This window comes from Nycticebus coucang, chromosome 1, assembly GCF_027406575.1.
Source record: "Nycticebus coucang isolate mNycCou1 chromosome 1, mNycCou1.pri, whole genome shotgun sequence".
In the NCBI taxonomy this organism is placed as follows: Eukaryota; Metazoa; Chordata; class Mammalia; order Primates; family Lorisidae; genus Nycticebus; species Nycticebus coucang.
This window is the reverse complement of record NC_069780.1, coordinates 133658130-133684688: the sequence shown is the minus strand read 5'-3', so window position 1 is coordinate 133684688 and position 26559 is coordinate 133658130. Positions and strand designations below refer to the sequence as shown.

General features: G+C 41.3%; 1 protein-coding gene and 1 non-coding gene across 3 annotated transcripts in view; both read right to left on the bottom strand.

Moving 5' to 3' along the window:
- ANKRD31 (ankyrin repeat domain 31) overlaps nucleotides 1-26559 on the bottom strand; it is a 216026-nt gene that overhangs the window by 173763 nt on the left and 15704 nt on the right. For both annotated transcript variants that reach the window (XM_053596250.1, XM_053596252.1), the window contains exons 2-4: nucleotides 25240-25313; nucleotides 19490-19599; nucleotides 925-965 (exon numbers count right to left, since the gene is read on the bottom strand). In XM_053596250.1, coding sequence (XP_053452225.1) covers nucleotides 925-965; nucleotides 19490-19599; nucleotides 25240-25313 — 225 coding nt within the window. The remainder of the gene's footprint in view (nucleotides 1-924; nucleotides 966-19489; nucleotides 19600-25239; nucleotides 25314-26559) is intronic.
- LOC128591836 (U4 spliceosomal RNA) lies at nucleotides 24870-25008 on the bottom strand. The gene has a single exon (XR_008381676.1). It is a non-coding gene; the product is annotated as a U4 spliceosomal RNA (small nuclear RNA).

Here is a 26559-nt window from a genome sequence, read left to right as displayed (position 1 = left end):
CAATCCCCAAGTCACAGTAACTCAGTGTTCCAGAATGAGATAAGATCAGTCACTCACTAGTAAGCATGTGTTAAACACTGATGCTTAGTACTTCTTCACGAGGCTTGTGGGGAAAGAACACCTGGGGAAAGAACATGTGAGGAAAGAGCATGTGGCAATCCTTATGCATGTAGCCCTCATATGTCATTACCTTAACTCTCCACACCTGTTGTGTATAACCTTAATAAATAGCCATTGCGAAGGGAGCTCGGGGCTACCCTGAACTTAAGGTTAGCCTGCCTTCTGCAAGCTTGTATTTCTAATCCGTGTCACACCTGGTTCCTTCCTGCAGTGGACCAACTGAGACCAGGGCCTTAGGAGTCGTGACAACTATGTCCTTTGTATTTTTATCTTAGGAGGAGAGAAAAGGGAGGGGGGGAGGACGAGTTGGAGGAGGAGGAGGAGTAGAAATCCTCCTTCATGCTATGCTTTAAATTTGTTTTTTAAATAATATTATAGAGAATCAGCTTACCTTAATCTGATTCAATAACTCTTATGAAATTAAACATCTAGAACAGTGATTTTCAACGGGATTCAACAGCTATGAAAATTTCTAAAGATCATTAACTAAATTATTTTCGAAAGAAGTTCAAAGCACAGTAAGTATATTCTTTATTTTAGTCTTTTTTTTTTTTTTTGATCAACATAATTTGTGTGCTACAGAAGTTTAACTGTAGGTTTAAGTATGCCATGAAATAAAAAAGGTTAAAAAACACTGATCTAGAATGTTTGTAAAATAATTTTTATGCTGCTAACAGGACAATTATTCAAAAATATACATAATTCTAAAACTCCTAAAAAATGAATATTCATCTTAGATGTGCAAAATAGCCAAAAAAAAAAAAACCCCACCAATATAAGGAAGCCAAAAATTACTATACTTACTGTAACAGAGATTCATCTTGTTCTGATTCATCTTGAGGTTGCTAGGAAGAAAAACAGTTTTTTTCTAACTGATAAGTATTAATCCAATGCAACAAGGAAAAAAATTAACATTTAAGATAATCAGGGTGTTACTCTTTCTTCACCTCTTTTACAAAACTGTGGTAAAATACACATAAAATTTACTTTTATTTATTTTTAAATGTACAGTTCTGTAGTACTAAGTATATTCACACTGATGAATTCACATGCAGAATTATTTCATTTTCCCAAAGTGAAACTCTATGCCAATTAAACATGAATTCCTCATTCCCCTCTTTCTCACCCATGGCAGCCATCATTTCACTTCCTGTCTCTTATTGACTACTGTGGAAACATCGTATAAGAATAATCATACAATATTTATCACTTTGTGACCATGTTGTAGCATGTATCTATATTTCCTTCCTTTTAAGGCTGTATCGTATTTCATTGTATATATGTCTCAAAACCACATTTTGTTTATCCATTCATCTGCCAATGGACTTTGGCACTGCTTCCACCTTTTTGGCTATTGGGAACAATGCTGCTATGAACATGAGCGTACCAATATCTTTTCAAGTCCATGCTTTCACTTCTTTTGGGTATATATTTAGAAGTGTAATTGCTAGATCATATGGTAATAATTTTTGAAGAATCGTCATTTCATTTTCCACTGCAGCTGCACTATTTCATATTCCCAGTTGCAAACCATGGGGCCTCCACTTTCTCTACATCCTTGCCAATGTTTGCTATTTTCTGTTTTTTTTTGTTTTTTTTTACTAATAATCATCCTATTAAGTATGAAGTAGTATGTCATTGTGATTTCGATTTACATTTCGCTAATGATTAGTGACAGTGATCATCTTTTCACATGCTCATTGGCCATTTGTCTCTCTCTTTTAGTGAGAGGTTTATTCAAGTCCTTGGCACATTTTTCATTTCAGTTTTTTTCTTTTTGCAGTTGAGTTGTAAGAATTCTTTATATATTCTGGATATCAACTCATTTGATATTATTTTCTAGCCATTCCAAGAGCTGCTTTTCCACTGTGTTGATATTGCCTTTTGATGTTCAAAAATTTTAATTTTCATGAAATCTAACTTATTTTTTGTTGTCTGTGCTTTTCGTGTTATATCCAAGAAATCATTGCTAAATCATTGCCAAAATACGTTACAATATTTTTCCTTTTTGTTTTCTTCTAAGAGTTTTATAGCTTTGGACTTATGTCTTTGTTATAACTAATTTCTATAAAAAAATTTGTGAAACTTAAGTGAAGAGAAAGGGAAGTGTTCCTTTTTTTTATTCCTAGGTTTTTATCCTTTTCATTCATCTGCAATGATTCTGAGGAGCCATTCTTGTCAAGTTCTAATTTAATATTTCCCAAGAACCAGAAATTATATGATATCTCTATTAGTGTTAAATTCTAAACAGATTTGGTCTGATTCTCAATCAGACCAGAAAATCTGAAGTTGTTGATAGTATGGTTGATCTTAATAGCAAAAAATCTATTAATTCATAGTTTTTTAGTAAGGGCTAAAATCAGTCATGAGCTTTCTTTCTGTTCTCTCTCTCTAGCTGGCAGACACCCTTTGGAGCTCTATTTTCACAGCATCTGAAAAGAGTTAAACAGACAAAGGAAATGTAAATCTTTCTTTTACATTCACCAGCTCACTGCCCTTTAGAATCTGTTTATAGTGTCAAGGAGTACCTGAGGAGGGCCTGGATGAACAAATAAAAGTGTAAGTTTTAGGCCTTAGCCATATCTTGAGGACAGAATCACCAACAGGATCAAAACCACCTGTGATAAGTCCAGCTCCAACTGCAAGGCAGCTGCTTATCATCCAACCACCATCAAGATAAAGGAGTTATCTTTATCACAGTTTCATAGTACTTTATTAATTTGACTGCAATCACTATTTTTCTTTCTCTTTGTCCTATAAATACAATAAGCCTCTTTCTTCATTGCTGGAATTTCTCTTTTCTTTCTTTGGGATGCCATGTCATCTCCCTGCTGTCTTTTTCCTTCTCTCTCCCCACTATCTTTCACTTTCACTCCCTCTCCTTCTAAGATAAAATAAATTTTACTTTACACTTTTATATCCCAATCTTTGTCTGGAGAAATCTTTCCCAAACCTGCATGCACTAGCTCTCCACCCTAACAGTTGTGTTCCTTAAATGATTAAGGCAAAGATCTCAATGAATGGAGGTTTATTATGCCAAAGTTTGAGGACTCACCTTGGAAAAACACAAGCCACACATACATCTGTGACTTTTTTTTTTTCCAAAGAGGGATTTAGGACCTCAGTATTTAAAGGGAGAGGGCATTTAAAAAAAAAAAAGAAGAAGAGGGGTGGTTAATGAAGCAAATGGTTCCGTTCTTGTGAGGTCCAGGAAATCTATATTTTACATAAAGTAAATGTTTGAAGAGAAAAAGGGAGTAAAGGAAGAATCAATTATGACAGCAAAGAATTTCCTTATGAGTGATATGTATAAATGATACAAGGTTCCTGCCATTCAGGACTGGACAAGAGTCCCTGTTTTCTAGGCCGAAGCAAACAGACTTTTTCTCTCCACACTGCACTCTCTGAATACAAGCAAGAAGTGAGAAAAGAATTTTTTCTAGTATTACACGTAAGCTGGGCCTTTTCTACAGTGGACTCCTTGTCATTTTGCCCAGAGCTGGAAGGACTACATTTGTTAATACACTCATTCATTCACTAAAGAACATTGAAGTCTGCCAAATCCTGGCCAAATATAATTCTCAAGATCTCCCTATTTACAAAACAGTATATTGAAGGACCCAGTAATGCCGTAATGCCATTTTGGGCTTTTGGGCTTTCATCCTCCATTTTTGGAAAACCAAAGTTCCTAGTTTAGTTTCTCCTAGTTTCGTTTCCTAGTAAACCACACCCCTACCTATCTCCTGGAGAGTGTCTGCCTCCTCCCCCCATCCCCCAGCCGTTAAGATTGGTGGGACCCAATCAGCTTTAAACTCTAGTATAGGCACAAGAAATAACCAATCCAAGGGCCACACTTTGCTTGCCACACCCCTAACCCCATATCTCCCTCATAAAAACCCCGTGCTCCCAGCTGTATCTGGGAGTGACGACAGCCCAGGCTCGAGCTTGAATAAAACGCCCTCATGCGATTGCATTGGTGTCTGGCTCTCTCGTGTGGTCATTGTGACCACAATTTGTGGTCAAATCTCAGGTGTAACCTTTGGGGGCTCGTCCGGGATTCCCCAAGATCCCAAGAGCCCCAACCTGGAGGGCTGGTAAGTGTACGTGTCTTTGTCTATGTGGATTCTTTCTGTACTGTGCAGGTTTTGGGTTGTGGTTGGAAGACGGCCTAGGTGGACGCATTGGAGGGCTACCGACCAGAGGTAGCGGAAGACATTCCCACCTCCCTGGGGGAAGGCTGGGACATGGAATCCCCAGCCTCCTACAGTGGGGATCACATGGAATCTATCCCCTTAGGGCTTTGGAGTAGGAGCAGGCTACGCCTGTGGACAAGTGCTGGCCGTCCATTCACTTTCAGTTTTGCTTCAATTCAGCCCACAGCCATGTCTGCCTTTGTTTTTGTATAGTGTGTGTTGTGTTATGTGTTGGCTGGGTGATTCTGACGGTGGGACAGACTCAGACAACTCCCATTTCACTTATCCTTGACCCTTCCAGGACTTCTGGGCCCAAGCCCAGAAACTGGATTTAGTGGTGAAGAAAAATAAACTTGAGACCTTTTGCAGGAGTGAATGGCCGACCTTCAACGTTGGATGGCCACCTGAAGGAAACTTTCACCTCCCCTTTATTCTCCAGGTTAAGGATATTGCCTATAGGCCTAAGACGGGCCATCCTGATCAGGTCCCATATATTACCACCTGACAGGATCTGGTTGAGGACCCCCCTCCCTGGCTGAAAAGTATCTTACCACCCCGGTTGGAAAAAATCGAGGCCAGCACAGTGCTTGTCCTGCAGGAAAAGCCTAAGCCCAAAGAGACTGAACCTCCCCACCTCCGCACCCCCACCCCCCACCCCCCGTATCCTGTGTTGCCGAGCGAGGCGAGCCTGGAAGAACTTTCCCCCCCGCCCTACCTTCCCTTGATCCAGGCATGCCAGTGCCCAGCTAGTCCCCAGGAGAGGCTGAAGCGGTGGCAGCGCCACCTATCGGTAGTCCACTGCCTACCCACAGGAGGGTCTTATGGGATGCATCTGGACAGCCTGGGTGGGCTGTAGCCAATTCTACGGCCTTACTGCTCCAGGTGGTGGGCCCTCCTGAGGAGAGAACCCTGCACTACTGGCCTTTCGCCATGAGTGACCTATACAACTGGAAAATGCAAAACCCTAAGTTCTCAGAAAAACCCACTGCCCTTATTGACCTATTAGATTCTATCCTTTTCACCCATCAGCCCACTTGGGACGACTGCCAGCAGCTGCTACAGGTCCTCTTCACTACAAGGAGAGGGACCGAATCTTGGCAGAGGCACAGAAGTCCGTCCTGGATGACAATGGGTGGCCTACCACAAACCCAGCATTAATTGAGGCCACGTTCCCACTGACCTGGCCAGATTGGGATTTCAATACGGCAGACAGTAAGGTGAGTCTCTGAGTTTATTGGCAGACTCTAATGGGGGTTGGGGGTCTCCGTAAAGCGGCAAGGAAGCTAACTAATTTGGCCAAAGTAGGTAATGTACAGCAAGAGAAAGATCAGTCCCCCTCCGCCTTCCTAGAGTGGATCATGGAGGCGTTCCGCACTTACACACCCATGGATCCAGAGGCGGAGAATAGTAAGGCAGTGGTTATGATGGCTTTTGTTAATCAGTCAGCTCCAGACAGTAAGAGAAAACTTCAGAGAATAGACAGGTTGGCAGAGAAGTCCCCACAGGACTTGCTGGTGGTAGCTGAATGAGTATACAACAACTGAGAGAGCCCAGAGGAAAAAAAGATGCGTGCCAGCAACAAGCAAACCAACGACCTCATTAAGATCCTGCTCGCTGCCACGGTAAGCGGCTCCAAAGAAGAAGAGCGGAGACTGCAGAAATTGGCCACCGGAGGAGGTAGGGAGTTGCCCTGGGGGGAATCGACCTCAGCTACAGAGAGATCAGTGTGCATACTGCAGGGAGACTGGCCACTGGACCAGAGAATGTCCCAAAAAATGGAACAATGAGGATCTCCCTCATAACCGAGCCCACATCCTAGAACTTGGGGAACTCAGTGACTAGAGAGGATGGAGTTTGGATCCCCTCCCCAAGCCCTGGGTAAACCTCAAAGTGGAGGGGGTGCCAATAGACTTCTTAGTCAACACAGGCGCACAACAACACTCAGTCCTAGTTAAAAGTGGAAGCAAATTAGCCTCCAAGAAATCCTGGGTGCAGGGCACCACTGGGATGAAATAATACTTGTGGACCACCTGGAAAAAAGCTTAATATCTATACTGACAGCCAATACACATTTGCCACATACACGGGGCCATCTACCGGGAGAGGGGATTGCTGACAGCAGAGGGTAGGACTGTTAGAAATAAACAAGAAATACTAGACTTACTAGCCTCCGTGTGGCTACCAAAAAAACTAGCCATCACCCATTGCCCAGGACATCAAAAGCCCACTACCCCAGTGGCAAAGGGCAATCATTAGGCGGACAAGGCCGCCAGAAATGCATCCCTCAGAGCCACACAGGCCCTGGCAGTTAATCTACCTGACACTGGGCCTCCAGTCCTGCCAGAAGAGCCCAAATACACCCCTGAGGACTTGGCCTGGATCTGCACCATCCCTCAGGCACATAATCCCTCCCAGTACAATGGCTGGTGGCGCACAGCCAAAGGGAAAATCATCCTCCCTGCATAGCTGGGGCTAGACATTTTGCAGCGCATGCACCAAGCAACCCATACGGGCAACATGAAGTTAAGAGATCTAATCCGACATGCACGGATTAAGATCAAGCAAATGGATGCAAAAGTGGACCGGACAGTTAACACTTGCAAAGCTTGCCAGCTCACTAATGCCCGAGCCGGACCTACTACTCAAGGCACCCGCACAAGGGGCACCAAGCCTGGTGCATATTGGGAAGTGGACTTCACGGAAATTAAGCCTGGTCAGTATGGGTACAAATATCTCTTAGTCTTTGTAGATACCTTCTCAGGGTGGGTAGAAGCCTTCCCCACAAAACATGAAACTGCTTAAACCATGGAGAAAAAGCTGCTAGCTGCCGACAGTCCATTCTTCCCAGGTATGGACTGTCGGCTATAATTGGCTCAGACAATGGGCCAGCCTTTATATCTCAAATAACTCAGGGAGTAGCCACAGCACTGGGAACAACCTGGAAATTACATTGTGCGTACAGGCCCCAGAGCTCAGGACAGGTAGAAAGAATGAATAGAACTTTAAAAGAGACCTTACCCAAATTAACCCTGGTGTCCGGCAAGGACTGGGTGGCTCTCCTTCCCTTTGCCTTACATAGGGTCAGAAACTCCCCCTATACTCTAGGTCTCTCTCCCTATGAAATTCTCTATGGGAGACCACCTCCCATTATTCCAAATAACTGCATAGATCTTTTAACAGAGGCAAATGATGAGGATTTTCTCCTTCCCCTCTGCTGTCACCAGCAGGTTCAGAAAGAGAATTGGAACTGCCTGAGTGCCGCCTACGCGGCAGGCCTGATCCCAGAGCCTCACAAGTTCTGGCCAGGGGACTGGGTCTATGTCAAGAGACACAGCAGGAAACTCTCGAACCATGGTGGAAAGGGCCTTACACTGTGATCCTGACCACCCCCACTGCACTCAAGGTCAACGGCATCACTGCATGGGACCATCACACCCATGTCCGGTTGGCAGACCCGTTTGCCATCAAGGAGGATTATATCCCACAATGGAAGCTCAAGGAAGACCCTGCCAACCCAAGCTCAAATTCAAGTGTCCAACACAGTCACCCTGATGACAGTCCTGACACTCTTGTTAACTGTATGTGCCCCTTGCTCAAGCTCATGCCAAGTCCTCAGCAGCCCACACCAACCTTTTAACATCACCTGGCAGATCCTGGAGGAGCCAAGGGAGGAATTCTAAACCAGACCTGGGGCTTACACCCTCAGGGCGACTGGTATCCAGATCTACAAGTAGACTTAGACGATTTAATTGGAACCATTGAATGGGATACCAGTCACTATTATGTGTGCCCTGGTTACGGGGTAGACAAGTGTGGCGCAGCTGAGCACTGCCAAGCTTGGAGTTGCGTCTCCATGGGCCAAATCTTGTGGAATCCCCCTTACAAAGGGGACCTCATTACAGTATGGCAAGCCATGGCGGCCCCACCATCTTGCCAGCGACCAGGAGCGCAGAGCCCTCCAGATCAACTTTGCAACCCCGTCTTCATCAGATTCACGGCAGCAGGGAGAAAGGCAGCAGGATGGGAATGGGGAAAGACTTGGGGAATTTGCCTGTATTCGGAAGCCCTACACGGACAAACGGGGTACGTTCACCTTAAAAGTTATTTATACTGCCCCAAACTCAGGCCCCTCTTTACCTAGTTTAGGTCCTAACATGGTTTTGCAACTGCGCCAACCGGTTCTGGCTACTCCGCCCCTACTCCCCCTCTACATCCTCTGCTCCCCTTCTCTCCTAACTCCTTTCTCAGTCCCTCACCAATTAACCTCACCAGGCCCCCAGATCCTATTTGGGACCTTCTCGTCAGCACCTATCGGGTACTTAATCAATCACGGCCAGAGTTAACTAACGCATGCTGGCTTTGTCTTGATGTGAAACCCCCGTCCTATGAGGGCATAGCCCTCCAAGATAGCTTTACTCCTGGTGAGACTGCAGCTTGCTGCAGGCATCAACATGGTCACCCTCTCCTTACCCTCCAATCTGTCTCAGGGAAGGAAACTTGCGTAGGACGGGTGCCCACCTCCTACAGGCACCTATATAATAATATCTACCAGTGGAACGGAATCAGGTATTTACTGCCCCCTGAAGACACCTGGTGGGCTTGCTCCATGGGCCTGGCACCACGCATACAGTCAGGAATCTTAAATGCAACCAAAGATTACTGTGTCCTTATGCAACTGATACCTACACTAATTTACCATAAGCAAGAAACTGTTTTTCAGAGATTTGAAAGCAAAGGCCTTCATTTCAAAAGGGAACCTATGACAGCGCTCACCATCTCTGCCCTGTTAGGACTGGGGTTAGCAGGGGCGGGCACCAGAATCTCAGCTCTAGTCCAACTTGGGCGGCGCCTGTGGCTCAGTGAGCAGGGTGCCGGCCCCATATGCTGAGGGTGGTGGGTTCAAACCCAGCCCCGGCCAAACTGCAACCAAAAAATAGCCGGGCGTTGTGGCAGGCGCCTGTAGTCCCAGCTACTCGGGAGGCTGAGGCAGGAGAATCGCCTAAGCCCAGGAGTTGGAGGTTGCTGTGAGCCGTGTGATGCCACGGCACTCTACCGAGGGCAATAAAGTGAAACTCTGTCTCTACAAAAAAAAAAACTATGGGGCACTACGAGCGGCCATTGATCTAGATATAGAAAGGATAGAAAAATCCATTATTCTACTTCAAGACTCCCTCACTTTCCCTTTCTGAAGGGGGCTCAACTTGCTGTTTTTGCACCAAGGAGGATTGTGTGCTGCTCTAGGCGAGAAATGCTGTTTTTATGCTGATCATTCTGGGATAGTTAAAGAATCCATGATCTTAGTACGGGAAGGACTACAGAGACACAGACAAGAAAGAGAGCAAGCCCAGAGCTGGTATGAGGCTATGTTTAATTGGTCCCTCGTGGCTTAACACCCTTATTTCTACCATAGCTGGACCCTTAATCCTGTTCTTACTAGCCTTAACAATAGGACCATGTGTAATTAACAGACCTATAAATTTTATAAAAGAACGAGTTGGGGCAGTGCAACTCATGGCTCTCAGAGCCAAGTATCAGCCCTTAAGCTCCCCTGACGATCCCAGACCCACCACTGAGGTCCCATGATTGGGTCCTCTTAGTTACAAGAAGTGGGGAATGAAGGACCCAGTGATGCCGTGATGCCATTTTGGACTTTTGGGCTTTCATCCTCCATTTTTGGAAAACCTGAAAGTTCCTAGTTTCATTTCCTAGTAAACCACACCCCTCCCTATCTCCCGTGACCCTATCAGCTTTAAACTCTAGTATAGGCACAAGAAATAACCAATCCAAGGGCCACAGTTTGCTTCCCGCGCCCCTCACCCCATATACCCCTCATAAAAAACCCCACGTCCCAACTGTGTCTGGGAGTGCCGACAGCCCCAGCTCAAGCTTGAATAAACGCCCTCGTGTGGTTGCACTGGTGTCTGGCTCTCTCATATGGTCATTGGGAACCCCGAATCTCGGGTGTAACAATTAATCCCTTGACAAAAAAAAGACCCACATAGGACTTTCCACTTGGATCTCCCCTACTCTGCCAGAGGCTCTGGTACCTTTCATTCCTTCTATTCCTATCTATCTAATAAAGCCTATCTTCTCATTGATCTTTGTGGTCCATTGGTTCCTTCTTTGAATCTCTGAGACAAAGGACCTACTGTAGAAAGAAATTCCATCAACAGGGGCAGTCCTTCATAGATGCCTATGGCCTTTTACCTTTTCAGTAGAGATATGACTAACGCATAATGTTATCCATAGCTATTCATTTGTAAAGAGGTTTTGCATGACTCGGCCTCCAAGCTTGCCTTCCATTTTTTTGCATAAACATTTGGGAGTTAGGGGTCCTGAGATTTTTATTATCCTTTCCATTTTCTAAAAAGATAAAATGCTTCCACTTTAAAATTTCTTCTTCTTCTTTTTTTTTTTTTTTTGAGACAGAGTCTCACTTTATCACTCTCAGTAGAGTGCATGGCATAATAGCTCCCAGCAACCTCCAGCTCTTAGGCTTAGGTGATTCTCTTGCCTCAGCCTCCTGAGTAGCTGGGACTACAGGCACTCACCACAACACCTGGCTGTTTTTTTTTTTTCATTGCTGTTTGGCCGGGCCAGGTCCAAACCCTCCATCCTAGGTATATAGGGCTGGCATCCTACTCACGGAGCCACACGCGCCACCCCACTTTAAAATTTCATAGCATACTCACTTTCATCACTTTAAAAGGAATCCTTACCTTAAATATGTTAACATCGAAGATGTTTAGGAAAAAAACCTCTCTTTGGGAGGCCTCTGTTTGTTTCTATGATCAATAAAAAAGCTTTCTGAAAATAAAGCCATTAGCGTAAACTTTCAAGCATTTTAGTGTTCACTAATACAGTCATATAACAAAATAATAAATCACTCTGAGAACTTTATCTTCTCCAATTAATGGTCACTGTTATTTGTTGATAATACTTTGCTACATATGTAAGGTTATATTGGCTCCACATGTACATAAAGCTCAGAGGCCCAGAGAGAAAGAATTTCAAGAGATAAACCTAGAAACTTCCAAAAATTAATTCAAAAGAGTTTAATGCTTGCTTATACACTTACTATGTATTTCTGTGCCTCCACAAAGCAATTCTTTCAAATACCTATAATATTCATTTCATTTACCTTACTAAAGAATAGTAACTTTTCCTACTGAGGGCAAATTATTCACTTCACCATATCAATATAAGGTAAATGGAAAAGATAAGGAAGTAAGTAAGAGGGAAGGTTGCTCCTGACAGCTGAGTTTATTTCCTCCTCTATACAAACTACAACCCAAGAGCTAATGTGACTGAATACAGTGGGGGCTGGAGTTCTTCATTTGTTAATTAACAAAATATGCAAGGGCATACGTCAACAAATTATTTCATACGGGACACACATTACTTTGTATCTTTTTGATACATATAACTGCATTTTTCTCCTGACCTTATCCCCCAACATTTTGACCAGGGCATTAAACTGTAGAGTTTTCCTATTGTTTCATTTTCTGGGGTAGAGTATGAGAGGTGAAAGACAGGTTAATTGTGTTAGCATCTGGAAGAGGAACAAATCTATTAATATATCCTGAACCAAAAACAATCTTCTACTTACTATATGAGATCTCTCTCTTTCACTGAATCACATATTACTGAGAGTGGAGTGGAAGGATTCTGGCCAAGCAAATCAGCTCAACCAACCCTAGATCTCCAGGACACATCAGGATGTCTCACACAAACTACCTCGCATTCGGTAGAACAGAACACCCATTACTGGCATTCATAAGTAAAATATAAACAGTTAATTAAAACATTTTGTACGTTATATGTATTATATACTATATCCTACATAGTAAAAATATGTAAGAATATTCATACTTCATACTGTGTAAGAATCTTAGTATGAATCTTCATACTATGTAAGAATATAGTACATAATATTGATGAACTGCTGAGAATATGTGTTTAAAATATCTTTCTCTCAGACTGAAGTACTCAAATTTAGGGATTTTTTTTCTTATTTTTTGTTTTTTGAGACAGGGTCTCACTTTGTTGCCCAGGCTGGAGTGTGGTGGCACAATCACAGTTCATCTCAACCTTAAACTCTTGGGTTCAAGCAATCCTCCTGCCCCAGCCTCTGAGGAGCTAGGACTACAGGTACATGATGCCATGCCTGGTTTTTTTTGTTTGTTTTTTTTTTTTTTTGAGACAGTCTCACTATGTCCCCTCAGTAGAGTGCCATGGCATTATAGCTTACAGCAACCTCAAACTCTTGGGCTTAAGGGATTCTCTTGCCTCAAGCTCCCAAGTAGCTGGGACTATAGGCTCCTGCCACAATGCCCATCTGGTTATTTTTTTTGTTGCAGTAGTCATTGTTGTTTAGCTGGCCCGGGCTGGGTTCAAACCAGCCAGCCTGGGTGTACTACAGGCACCAAGCCAATTTTTTTGTTTTTTTAGATGCACGTTTACTATGTTGCTCAGGCTAGTCTCAAACTACATCTGGGCTCAAGCAGTCCTCTAGCCTCAGCCCCCTCAAAGAGCTAGAATTACAGGCATGAGCCACTGTACCTGGCCTAGTTAGCTAACTTATTTGTGCCAAGGTACTAACTGAATCATCCTTTACTTTTCCCCATGATGTTTGCATTAAAAAGAAACAAATAGAAACAAATAAATAAAAATTCTTAGAATACGTAAACACACACATACCCTCACACACAAGAAAACAGAAGTCTTTTTTGGCCTACATATCAAATTACACCATACGAACAAGTATCTTCTTCACAAGTTTAAAATAATCTCTGACATGAAATGAAGATGAAAATTGTAATGATTATACTCTATTTTAACTTCTGTTCTTCTCACTTCCACATCTCTATCAGGAAGAGAAATATATTACGTAAAAGTTATAAGAGAGGAAAACAAGAAATGCGGTTGACTCTTGAACACAGGTTTAAACGGTGCAGGTTCACTTAAGATAACAGATTTTCTTCCACCTCTGTCAACCCTGAGAAACCAAAGCCAACCCGTATTCTTTCCTCCCCAGCCTATTCAATGTGAAGATGATGAGGATGAAAAGCTTCATGATAATCCACTTCCATTTAATGAATAGCTAGCATATTAATTTCTCTTCCTTATGATGTTCTTTTTTTTGTTGTTGTTGTTGAGGCAGAGTTCTACCCTATGCCCTGAGCAGAGGGCAGTGGCGTCGGAGCTCACCGCAACCTAGGACTCCGGCTCTGGGCACCCTGCTGCCTCAGCCTCCGGGGCCGCTGGGATTACAGGCGCTGGTCGCTGCGCCCGGCTGGGTTTTGCCATTTTTTTCACGAGTTGGGGTCTCACTCTCACTCAGACAAGCCTCGAACTCCTGAGCTCAAGCAATCCTCCCGCCTCAGCCTCCCACAGTGTTGGGATTACAGGCGTGAGCCACCGCGCCCGGCCCTTATGATGTTTTTAATAACATTTTCTTTTCCTTATCTTACTTTAAGAATATAGTATACAATATATATAACATACAAAATGTGTTTTAATTAACTGTTTATATTTTCAGTAAGACTTCCAGTCAACATAGGCTATTAGTAGTTAAGTGCCCTGTGCCCCTAACCTTCAAGTTGCTCAAGGGTCAACTGTATTTTAAATCTTCCTAAAACAGCTGGCATTCATCAAAGTTGCAACAAAGAAAATAGCATGACTGGTTGAAAGAGGTAAAAACCGGTTTCTCGGCCCTCATGTTCAAAAGTGGGAGAGACACGAGAGCAGCCCGCACACCTGTGGGGCTCGGAGAGGAGCTGCCATTCCGCACTCAGACCTCCTAACAAAAGACACGAGAAGGAAAAACTAATACAAACACAACTGACAAGTCCACAGGCACGAGAACTTAAAGAGCAAGAGGAAGTGAAAGGAAAATTAGGGCAAGGAAACAGATAAAAGAAATCACCCATGAGGAAGAATCAGCAGAAAACTCCAGGCAACATGAAGAACCAGTCCGGAACAACCCCGCCAAGGGACCATGAGGTAGCTAATGCAGAGGATTCCACCTATACAGAAATGTTAGGAATGACAGAAAGGGAATTTAGAATACACATGTTGAAAACAATGAAAGAAATGATGGAAACAATGAAGGAAACTGCTAATAAAGTGGAAAATAACCAAAAGGAAATTCAAAAACAGAATCAAATAAGAGATGAACGATATGAAGAATATAAAAAGGATATAGCAGAGCTGAAGGAAATGAAACAATCAGGGAACTTAAAGATGCAATGGAAAGTATCAGCAACAGGTTAGACCATGCAGAAGAAAGAATTTCAGAGGTAGAAGACAAAGTCTTTGAGATAACTCAGATAGTAAAAGAGGCAGAAAAGAAGAGAGAGAAAGCAGAACGGTCACTGTCAGAATTATGGGACTTTATGAAGCGTTCCAACATACGAGTTATAGGAATTCCAGAAGGGGAAGAAGAATGCCCAGAGGAATGGAAGCCATACTAGAGAATATTATAAAAGAAAATTTCCCAAATATCACCAAAGATTCTGACACACTGCTTTCAGAGGGATATCAGACCCCAGGTCGCCTCAACTCTAACCCAGCTTCTCTAAGACACATTGTGATGAACCTGTCCAAAGTCAAGACAAAAGAAAAGATTCTGCAAGCTGCCAGGAGTAAGCGCCAGTTGACCTACAGGGGCAAATCCATCAGATTGACCGCAGACTTCTCTAATGAAACTTTCCAAGCAAGAAGACAATGGTCATCTACCTTTAATCTACTTAAACAGAACAATTTCCAGCCCAGAATTCTGTACGCTGCTAAGCTAAGCTTCAAAATTGACGGAGAAATCAAATCATTTACGGATATACAAACATTGAGGAAATTCACCACAACAAGACCAGCTCTACAGGAAATACTTCAACCTGTTCTGCACACTGACCACCACAACGGATCAGCAGCAAAGTAAGAACTCAGAAATCAAAGGACAGAACCAAACCTCCACACTGATGCAAAAGATAAAACTAAGCAATGGACTCTCACAAAATAAGACGAATAGAATACTACCACACTTATCAATTATCTCAATAAATGTTAATGGCTTGAATTCCCCACTGAAGAGACATAGATTGGTTGACTGGATTAAAAAACACAAGCCATCCATCTTGCTGTCTGCAAGAAACACACCTGGCTTCAAAAGACAAATTAAAGCTCCGAGTCAAGGGTTGGAAGACAATTTTTCAGGCAAATGGCATTCAGAAGAAAAGAGGAGTTGCAATCTTATTTTCAGATACATGTGGATTTAAAGCAACTAAAGTCAAAAAAGACAAAGATGGTCACTTTATATTGGTCAAGGGAAAAATACAACAAGAAGACATTTCAATTCTGAATATCTATGCACCCAATTTAAATGCTCCCAGATTCTTGAAACAGACCTTACTCAGTCTGAGCAATATGATATCTGATAATACCATCATAACAGGGGACCTTAACACTCCTCTTACAGAGCTGGACAGATCCTCTAAACAGAAATTAAACAAGAGACTTAAATGAGACCCTAGAACAACTGTGCTTGATAGACACATATAGAACACTCCATCCCAAAGATAAAGAATATACATTCTTCTCATCACCCCATGGAACATTCTCCAAAATTGATCATATCCTGGGACACAAAACAAATATCAACAGAATCAAAAGAATTGAAATTTTACCTTGTATCTTCTCAGACCATAAGGCACTAAAGGTGGAACTCAACTCTAACAAAAATGCTCGACCCCACCCAAAGGCATGGAAATTAAACAATCTTCTGTTGAATAACAGATGGGTGAAGGAAGAAATAAAACAGGAAATCATTAACTTCCTTGAGCATAACAACAATGAAGACACAAGCTACCAAAACCTGTGGGATACTGCAAAAGCAGTTTTGAGAGGAAAATTCATCGCTTTAGATGCCTACATTCGAAAAACAGAAAGAGAGCACATCAACAATCTCACAAGAGATCTTATGGAATTGGAAAAAGAAGAACAATCTAAGCCTAAACTCAGTAGAAGAAAAGAAATATCCAAAATCAAATCAAAGATCAATGAAATTGAAAACAAAAGAATCATTCAGAAAATTAATGAAACAAGGAGTTGGTTTTTTGAAAAAATAAATAAAATAGATAAACCATTGGCCAGACTAACGAGGAATAGAAAAGTAAAATCTCTAGTAACCTCAATCAGAAATGATAAAGAGGAAATAACAACTGATCCCACAGAGATACAAGAGATCATCTCTGAATACTACCAGAAACTCTATGCCCAGAAATTTGACAATGTGAAAGAAATGGATCAATGTTTGGAATCACACCCTCTCCCTAGACTCAGCCAGGAAGAAATAGAGCTCCTGAAAAGACCAATTTCAAGCACTGACATCAAAGAAACAATAAAAAATCTTCCAACCAAAAAATGCCCTGGTCCAGATGGCTTCACACCAGAATTCTATCAAACCTTCAAGGAAGAGCTTATTCCTGTACTGCAGAAATTATTCCAAAAAATTGAGGAAGAAGGAATCTTCCCCAACACATTCTATGAAGCAAACATCACCCTGATACCAAAACCAGGAAAAGACCCAAACAAAAAGGAGAATTTCACACCAATCTCACTCATGAACATAGACGCAAAAATTCTCAACAAAATCCTAGCCAATAGATTACAGCTTATCATCAAAAAAGTCATTCATCATGATCAAGTAGGCTTCATCCCAGGGATACAAGGCTGGTTTAACATACGCAAGTCTATAAACGTTATCCACCATATTAACAGAGGCAAAAATAAAGATCACATGATCCTCTCAATAGATGCAGAAAAAGCATTTGATAAAATCCAGCATCCTTTTCTAATTAGAACACTGAAGAGTATAGGCATAGGTGGCACATTTCTAAAACTGATTGACGCTATCTATGACAAACCCACAGCCAATATTTTACTGAATGGAGTAAAACTCAAAGCTTTTCCTCTTAGAACTGGAACCAGACAAGGTTGTCCTCTGTCACCTTTACTATTCAACGTAGTGCTGGAAGTTCTAGCCAATACCATTAGGCAAGACAAGGAAATAAAGGGAATCCAAATGGGAGCAGAGGAGGTCAAACTCTCCCTCTTTGCTGACGACATGATCCTATACTTAGAGAACCCCAAAGACTCAACCACAAGACTCCTAGAAGTCATCAAAAAATACAGTAATGTTTCAGGATATAAAATCAATGTCCACAAGTCAGTAGCCTTTGTGTACACCAATAACAGTCAAGATGAGAAGCTAATTAAGGACACAACTCCCTTCACCATAGTCTCAAAGAAAATGAAATACCTAGGAATATACCTAACGAAGGAGGTGAAGGACCTCTATAAAGAAAACTATGAAATCCTCAGAAAGGAAATAGCAGAGGATATTAACAAATGGAAGAACATACCATGCTCATGGATGGGAAGAATCAACATTGTTAAAATGTCTATACTTCCCAAAGCAATCTACCTATTCAATGCCATTCCTATCAAAATACCAACATCGTACTTTCAAGATTTGGAAAAAATGATTCCGCGTTTTGTATGGAATCGGAAAAAACCCGTATAGCTAAGGCAGTTCTCTGTAACAAAAATAAAGCTGGGGGCATCAGCATACCAGATTTTAGTCTGTACTACAAAGCCATAGTGCTCAAGACAGCATGGTACTGGCACAAAAACAGAGACATAGACACTTGGAATCGAATTGAAAACCAAGAAATGAAACTAACATTTTACAACCACCTAATCTTCGATAAACCAAACAAGAACATACCTTGGGGGAAAGACTCCCTATTCAATAAATGGTGTTGGGAGAACTGGATGTCTACATGTAAAAGACTGAAACTGGACCCACACCTTTCCCCACTCACAAAAATTGATTCAAGATGGATAAAGGACTGAAACTTAAGGCATGAAACAATAAAAATCCTCCAAGAAAGCATAGGACAAACACTGGAAGATATTGGCCTGGGGAAAGACTTCATGAAGAAGACTGCCATGGCAATTGCAACAACAACAAAAATAAACAAATGGGACTTCATTAAACTGAAAAGCTTCTGTACAGCTAAGGAGACAATAACCAAAGCAAAGATACAACCTACAGAATGGGAAAGGATATTTGCATATTTTCAATCAGACAAAAGCTTGATAACTAGGATCTATAGAGAACTCAAATTAATCCACATGAAAAAAGCCAACAATCCCTTATATCAATGGGCAAGAGACATGAATAGAACTTTCTCTAAAGACGACAGACGAATGGCTAACAAACACATGAAAAAATGTTCATCATCTCTATATATTAGAGAAATGCAAATCAAAACAACCCTGAGATATCATCTAACCCCAGTGAGAATGGCCCACATCACAATCTCAAAACTGCAGATGCTGGTGTGGATGTGGAGAGAAGGGAACACTTTTACACTGCTGGTGGGACTGCAAACTAGTACAATCTTTCTGGAAGGAAGTATGGAGAAACCTCAAAGCACTCAAGCTAGACCTCCCATTTGATCCTGCAATCCCATTACTGGGCATCTACCCAGAAGGAAAGAAATCCTTTTATCATAAGGACACTTGTACTAGACTGTTTATTGCCGCTCAATTTACAATCGCCAAAATGTGGAAACAGCCTAAATGCCCACCAACCCAGGAATGGATTAACAAGCTGTGGTATATGTATACCATGGAATACTATTCAGCCATTAAAAAAAATGGAGACTTTACATCCTTTGTATTAACCTGGATGGACGTGGAAGACATTATTCTTAGTAAAGCATGACAAGAATGGAGAAGCATGAATCCTATGTACTCAATTTTGATATGAGGACAATTAATGACAATTATGGTTATGGGGGGGACAGAAAGAGGGAAGGAGGGAGGTGGGTGGGGCCTTGGTGTATGTCACACTTTATGGGGGCAAGACGTGATTGCAAGAGGGACTTTACCTAACAATTGCAATCAGTGTAACCTGGCTTATTGTACCCTCAATGAATCCCCAACAATAAAAAAAAAAAAAAAAAAAGAAAGAGGTAAAAACCTCTTTAATTATAAGGGAAGAGGAAACACGCAAAATAATAGAAAGAATTATCATTAGTAATCTGGTACTCTAAGACATAGTAATTCCAATTTTTAACAAGTATGTATTCAGTCAACAAGTTACACACCTCTAATAATGTATCCTCACTAAGAACACACATCATTTTATTTTCACTCATTTGCTCTTGCAGATCCTTTCTGAATTTGAAACCAAGTTGAATCTCGGGAGAAGACATGCCTAGAATAAAATATAATCATAAATCATTATTCTGCTTTGACAAATGACCCAAGGATTTTACAGATACTGCAAAATGTTATTAAAAATCATCTTGCATATAATAATAATTTCTTAACTACTACTTTTATGTGTTAATGTTTTCAAATTAATTAAGAAGAAACATTAAACAATACTTGATATTTCTTTTTCTCAGAATGAATGAAGGCAAAGAATATGTATAGAAAATAATATAGATTTAAGCATCACTAATACTTTTTTTTTTTTTCCTGACAGAGCCTCAAGCTGTTGCCTTGGGTAGAGTGATGTGACATCACAGCTCACAGAAACCTCCAACTCCTGGGCTCAAGTGATTGTCCTGCCTCTGCCTCCTAAGTAGCTGGCACTACAAGCGCCCGCCTCGATGCCGGGCATTTTTTTTTTTTTTGGTTGCAGCCGTCATTGTTGTTTGGCAGGGTCCGGGCTGGATTTGAACCTACCAGCTCAGGTGTATGTGGCTGGCACCTTAGCTGCCTGAGCCACAGACAGGCCTTTTCTTTTTTTTTTTTAGAGACAGAGTCTCACTTTGTCGCCCTCAGTAGAGTGCTGTGACATTACAGCTCATAGCAAACTCCAGCTCTTGGGCTTAGGCAATTCTCTTGCCTCAGCCTCCCTAGTAGCTAGGACTACAGGTGCCCGCCACAATGCCCAGCTATTTTTTTGTTACAGTTTGGCCGGGGCCAGGTTCGAACCTGCCACCCTTGGTATATGGGGCCAGCACCCTACTAACTGAGCCACAGGCGCCCCCCAATACTTTCTGTTTTTAACAGTTTAGGCCACTTTTTAAGACACATTAACACTAGTATATAATTCCCAAAATACCATAGTTTGTTTTCAAAATGACAAATTGAAGCCTTAACTTTCCTTCCCTTCCAAGTTCCTAGAAAAATATCCAAATAAATTATTATGTTTGGGGTCGGCGCCTGTGGCTCATGCGGCTAAGGCACCAGCCACATACACCTGAGCTGACGGGTTCGAATCCAGCCCAAGCCCGCCAAACAATGACAACTTAGCCGGGCATTGTGGCAGGCACCTGTCACAGCACTCTACCCAGGGTAACAGCTTGAGGCTCTGTCTCAAAAAGTAATAATAATAAATAAATAAATAAATAAATAAATTATTAGGTTTATAGAATTCTGTTATAGGCTCTGTACCCGTAGCTCAGTGGCTAGGGTGCCGGCCACATACACCAGGGCTGGTAGGTTCAAACTCGGCCCATGCCTGCTAAACAACGACTACTACAACAAAAAAATAGTCAAGCAGGTGCTGTGGTGGGTACCTGTAGTCACAGCTACTTAGGGGGCCAAGGCAAGAGAATCGCTTAAGCCCAGGAGTTTGAGGATGCTACGAGCTGTGATGCCACGGCACTCTACCGAGGTCAACACAGTGAGATTCTATCTCAAAAAAAAAAAAAAAAGAAAAGAAAAGAAAGATGGAGACTTTACCTCTTTCATGCTTACATGGATGGAGCTGGAACATATTCTTCTTAGCAGAGTATCTCAAGAATGGAAGAAAAAGTATCCAATGTACTCAGCCCTACTATGAAGCTAATTTATAGCTTTCATATGAAGGCTATAACCCAACTATAGCACAAGAATATGGGGAAAGGACCAAGGGAGGGGAAGGGAGGAGGGAAGTCAAGGTGGAGGAAGGGTAATGGGTGAGGCCACACCTACAGTGCATCTTAGAATGGGTACAGGCTAAACCTACTAAATGCAGAATACAAATGTCTACATACAATAACTAAGAAAATGCCATGAAGGCTATGTTGAACAGTTTGATGAGAATATTTCAGATTGTATATGAAATCAGCACATTGTACCCCTTGATTGCACAAATGTACAAAGCTATGATTTAACAATAAAAAATAAATTAATTAAAAAATAATAATAATTTTGTTATAGTACCCCAAGCTAAGAAAGACACATCTTGTCATTCAACACAGGAAAAGGAACAGGCTCCCTCAGAAGTACCCATGGATTTCTTCTCTCAGAATTCCAAAAACCACCCAGGAACACCAAGCAAATCCTACCAACACGAGTTGGAAGAGGGCACGGTGGTTAAACTCCCATACTGCAATGAACTTGCTATTTGTACCAAAGAAGATTAGGATGACTGCACTAACCAGCTACTCTATGTGGGGGGACATTTTTCCCTACCAGATATGTAAATGTGATAAAAGCCAAGGATGATAAAATAATGCAGTGATGAAATAGAAATAGTCCAAATAGATCAATGAAACAAAAAGTATGAAATAGAACTATAAATATCTGGTAATTAATATATGGCAAAAATGGCATTACTAAATAGTGGCAACAAGAAGGATTATTCAATAAATAATATTGGGACAACCAGTAAGCAATTTGAAAAAATAAAGTTAGAGCCGTTCCTTTCCCATATGCCAAAATATCCCAAACAGATTAAAAATATAAATGTAGATGGCTGGTGTGGTGCCTTAGCCCTATAATCCCAACACTATGGGAGGCCAAGGCAGGTGGAATGCCTGAGCTCACAAGTTCGAGACCAGCCTGAACTACAGCGAGACCCTGTCTCTAAAAAATAGCCAGCCATAGGCGGTACCTGTGGCTCAAAGGAGTAGGGCGCCAGCCCCATATATCCGAGTTGAGATGGGAAAAATACTGTTTCTATGTAAATACCCCTTCTGCATTGGTAGCATGCTCACTCAGCTCTTATCTCTATTCTAGTAGAAGGGATATTTACATAGAAACAGTATTTTTCCCATCTCAACTACTCCGTTGAGCCATAGGTACCGCCTATGGCTGGCTATTTTTTAGAGACAGGGTCTCACTGTAGTTCAGGCTGATGGGTTCGAACCTGGCCCAGGCCAGCTAAGCAACAATGGCAACTGCAACAAAAAATAACCAGGCGTTGTGGTGGTCACCTATAGTCTCAGCTACTTGGGAGCCCGAGGCAAGAGCATCGCTTAAGCCCAATACTTCGAGGTTGCTGTGAGCAGTGACACCATAGCACTCTACAGAGGGTGACATGAGACTCTGTCTCAAAAAAAAAAAAAAAGAAAAGAATAGGGGCTTTGGACCTTTCACTTTCTATATTATATACTTCTGTATTTTAAAAACATTTTATACTTTCCATATCAGCAAAAATAGTAAAAATCTATCATTTGGAAAAAGAAAAGAAGAAAAACAAACATTGGTAGAATATTAAAACAGACCTCTAACTCCTTTCTAGTGGCACTTAATACATCAGAAGAAGGTATTCTAGAGAAAATACTACACGTTATGCTTTTCAATTACACGTAATAAAAACTACTCCAAATGAAACCGAAGCTTTTCACTGGGGTTATCAGCTGAGATGATGTACAATGAAAAGGAGTTGTGAACTATAAAACTACATAGAAAAGTTAGAAGACCTTCATATTATTTTTAGAAATTTTTTCTTCTATTTTACAATTTATTGCCAGACATCCTCCAAAATTATTAAAAAGAGGGGGAGGGCAGTGCCTGTGGCTCAAAGGGGTAGGGCACCGGCCCCATATGCCGGAGGTGGCAGGTTCAAACCCAGCCCTGGCCAAAAACTGCAAAAAAAAAAAAGAGGGGGAGAGGGCTCCACAGGAAAAAAACCATAAAAGCAAATAACCGACCATTTAAATAGCTACTGCAGAATTAATGTTTCTGAATAGTGACTATCAGTACTAAATTTTTCTAGAAATGTTTAAATCAGCCTAAAGGTAGGGTCAGGAAGTATGGAGAATTGGTAGATGAAAGACACCTTTAAAATATATATATAGTAAAAAATATACATATATGTGTGTGCATGTATATATACACATATATATATATACTTTTTTTTTTTTTAAACAAGGTTGTCCAACCTGTGGCCCGTGGGCGGCATGCAGATTATCTGAGGCCTAATTTGCTTACCAGTGGTGCTGGATATCATGAAAAGTAAGCATGGATCTTTTCCTTTGCTCATTAGCTTTTGTTAGTGTTTGTGTATTTACAGTGTCTTTACTGCGTGGCTCAAGACAACTCTTATTCTTCCAGTGTGTGGTAGAAGAGAGAAAAGATTGGATACCCCTATATAATAAACATACCAAGGATGTGCATACCCTAAACCCTGGATATTAAAAACTATTATTTATTTATCGATTGACTTTTTTTTTTTTTGAGACATAGTCTCACTATGTCAACTTCAGTAGAGTGCTATGGCATCACAGCTCACAGCAACTCAAAATCTTAAGTTTAAGTGATTCTCTTGTCTCAGCCTCCCAAAAAACTATTATTTTATTTATTTATTTATTTATTTATTTATTTTTGAGACACAGTTTCACTCTGTTGCCCAGGCTAGAGTGCCATGGCATCAGCCTACCTCACAGCAACCTGAAACTCCTGGGCTCACGCAAGCCTCCTGCCTCAACTTCCCAAGAAGCTGGCACTACAGACACCAACTACAAAATCCAGCTAATTTTTCTATTTTTAGTAGAGACAGGGTCTCACTCTTGCTCAGGTTGGCCCTGAACTCCTGAGCTCAAATGACCTTCCCACCTTGGCCTCCCAGAGTATTAGGATTATACATGTGAGCCACTGCACCAGGCTTAAAAATTATTATTTATTTTTACCAATAGGTTCTCGGGTTAGGCTGGAGATTTTCAAGGTAAAAACTATCTGGGTGCCACTTCAATACCTCTGTGGTCCTTTCTAGGAGTCTTAAACATCTTCTGGAAGCTTTAATCTCCACTGTTATCCCTGGTGTCATAGACCTTAATAGATCTTATGGTCTACTACAGATACCTATAAGAAACTAACCATGTGTAAAATTAGAAAATAAGACTAAATATAAAAAGAGAAGTTAATCAGAATGATAATATAGAAAGTCTTCAAAAACAGTTTCAATGTTGATAAGAAAAAAGTCAATTCACAGCCACCATCTGTGGAATATGTCTGTTCTTTTCATGTCTGCATGGGGTTTCTCCATGTATCCTGGTTTCCTCCCACATTCCAAAGATGTACACATCACGTTCACTGGCATGTCCCAATTGACCTACTTGAGCCATTCAAGTATGGGTATAGGTGTGAGTGTGCTCTGCATCCAGATGGCCTCTGCCCAGTGCTGCTGTGATAGGCACTGGCCACCCATGACTCAGAACTAGAATAATGGAATGAAAAATTATCTTACTTGTTTTGGTTAACCTTTCTTAAATTTAAATGTATGTACAGCTCACATTTATTTCCTTTTTTTTTTTTCACATTCAGTCTCTGTAGAGACCATCAAAAATTGCCAGTGCCGACTATATTGTAAGTCATCACAGCAGGGTATTGGGAAGTTTTCAATTAGCAATAATCACACCTCAGATAAACCTCATTGGCTACAATACTGCCACTGCACAAAGTTTATTTCCATGTTTTAATATTTGAAGTATTTTGGTCTTTATTTAGAAGTCTGATGATGTTTTTGTTTTTGTGACCAGAAATACACTATAGGAACATAACTCTTATTTATATCAATTAGCCCATAGCAAAACTTGCGAGTCATAGTTTCCAAGAACCTAGCAATGATATTAAGTGAGGACTTACAGTGTTTGGGAAATTAAAGAGATTACTTAGTGAAAAGAATGATTCTCACCTTTGTATGTTCCACTTGTATCAGGATGCAGACTGAACCCAGATCCAAGAGATGTGTCTTCATCAAAGAGTAAACTTTCAAATCCAAAAAAGAAGGCAAAAATTATTATCATGTTTCTTAAACAAAGACTAACATTTTAACTCATTTTTAAACTTAATGAAAGTTTTAGTTACACCACCACTCATATTTCTATTCCAAAGTGTTATTTCAGAAATGTACACTTTAATTAAAAACTTCTTGAGGGCGGCGCCTGTGGCTCAGTGAGTAGGGCGCTGGCCCCATATGCCGAGGGTGGCGGGTTCAAACCCAGCCCCAGCCAAAGTGCAACAAAAAAATAGCCAGGCGTTGTGGCGGGCGCCTGTAGTCCCAGCTGCTCGGGAGGCTGAGGCAAGAGAATCGCGTAAGCCCAGGAGTTGGAGGTTGCTGTGAGCCGTGTGACGCCACGGCACTCTACCCGAGGGCGGTACAGTGAGACTCTGTCTCTACAAAAAAGAAAAAAATTGTTGAAGATGAAAAATAAAGATTCATGCATATGGTCATGATCATTTTTACAAATATTCTGTTATAACTTTTGAATATTTGGGGGTAAAGGACAAATATCACTACAGTTTTGAACAGAGATGAAATGAGGCAATTGTTTGAAGAGCTAATACTGGTGGTTTTTTCCTTCACATTTCTCTTTAACACACAGAACCTGAGATTAAAATCCCAGAAATCTGAGTGTCTATTTTCATAATATATGGTAACAAAATTCCTTTAATTTTTGGATTTTTTTTTTTTTTTTACTGAGACAGAGTCTCACTTTGTCATCCTCCATAGAGTGCTGTGCAGTCATAGCTCACAGCAACCTCCAACTCTTGGGCTCAAGTGATTATTTTGCCTTAGCCTCCCTAGTAGCTGGGACTACAGGCACCTGCCACAATGCCCAGCTATTTTGTTGTTGTTGTTGTTTAGCAGGCCTGGGCTGGGTTCAAACCCACCAGCCCCAGAGCATGTGGCTGGTGCCCTAACCACTGAACTATGGGTGCCCAGATTTATTTCTTAGCTGTTCAAGGCAGAACCCTGGTAACAAAGACAGAAGACACATAATCCTTGCTTCCAAGAAGCTCTAAATCTAGTAAGGGATACAGATCTAATAGTAATGATATACCACAGTCAGTATGTTACTACACATATATAAGTATTTATCTTTTCTGGTTTTGGAATTCAAAACTGGGCAAAAGACTTTAACAGACATTTCTGCAAAAAGGAAATACAAATGCCAAGTACACAAAAAGATGTTCGATATCACTAATTTATAGAGAAATGCAAATCAAAGCA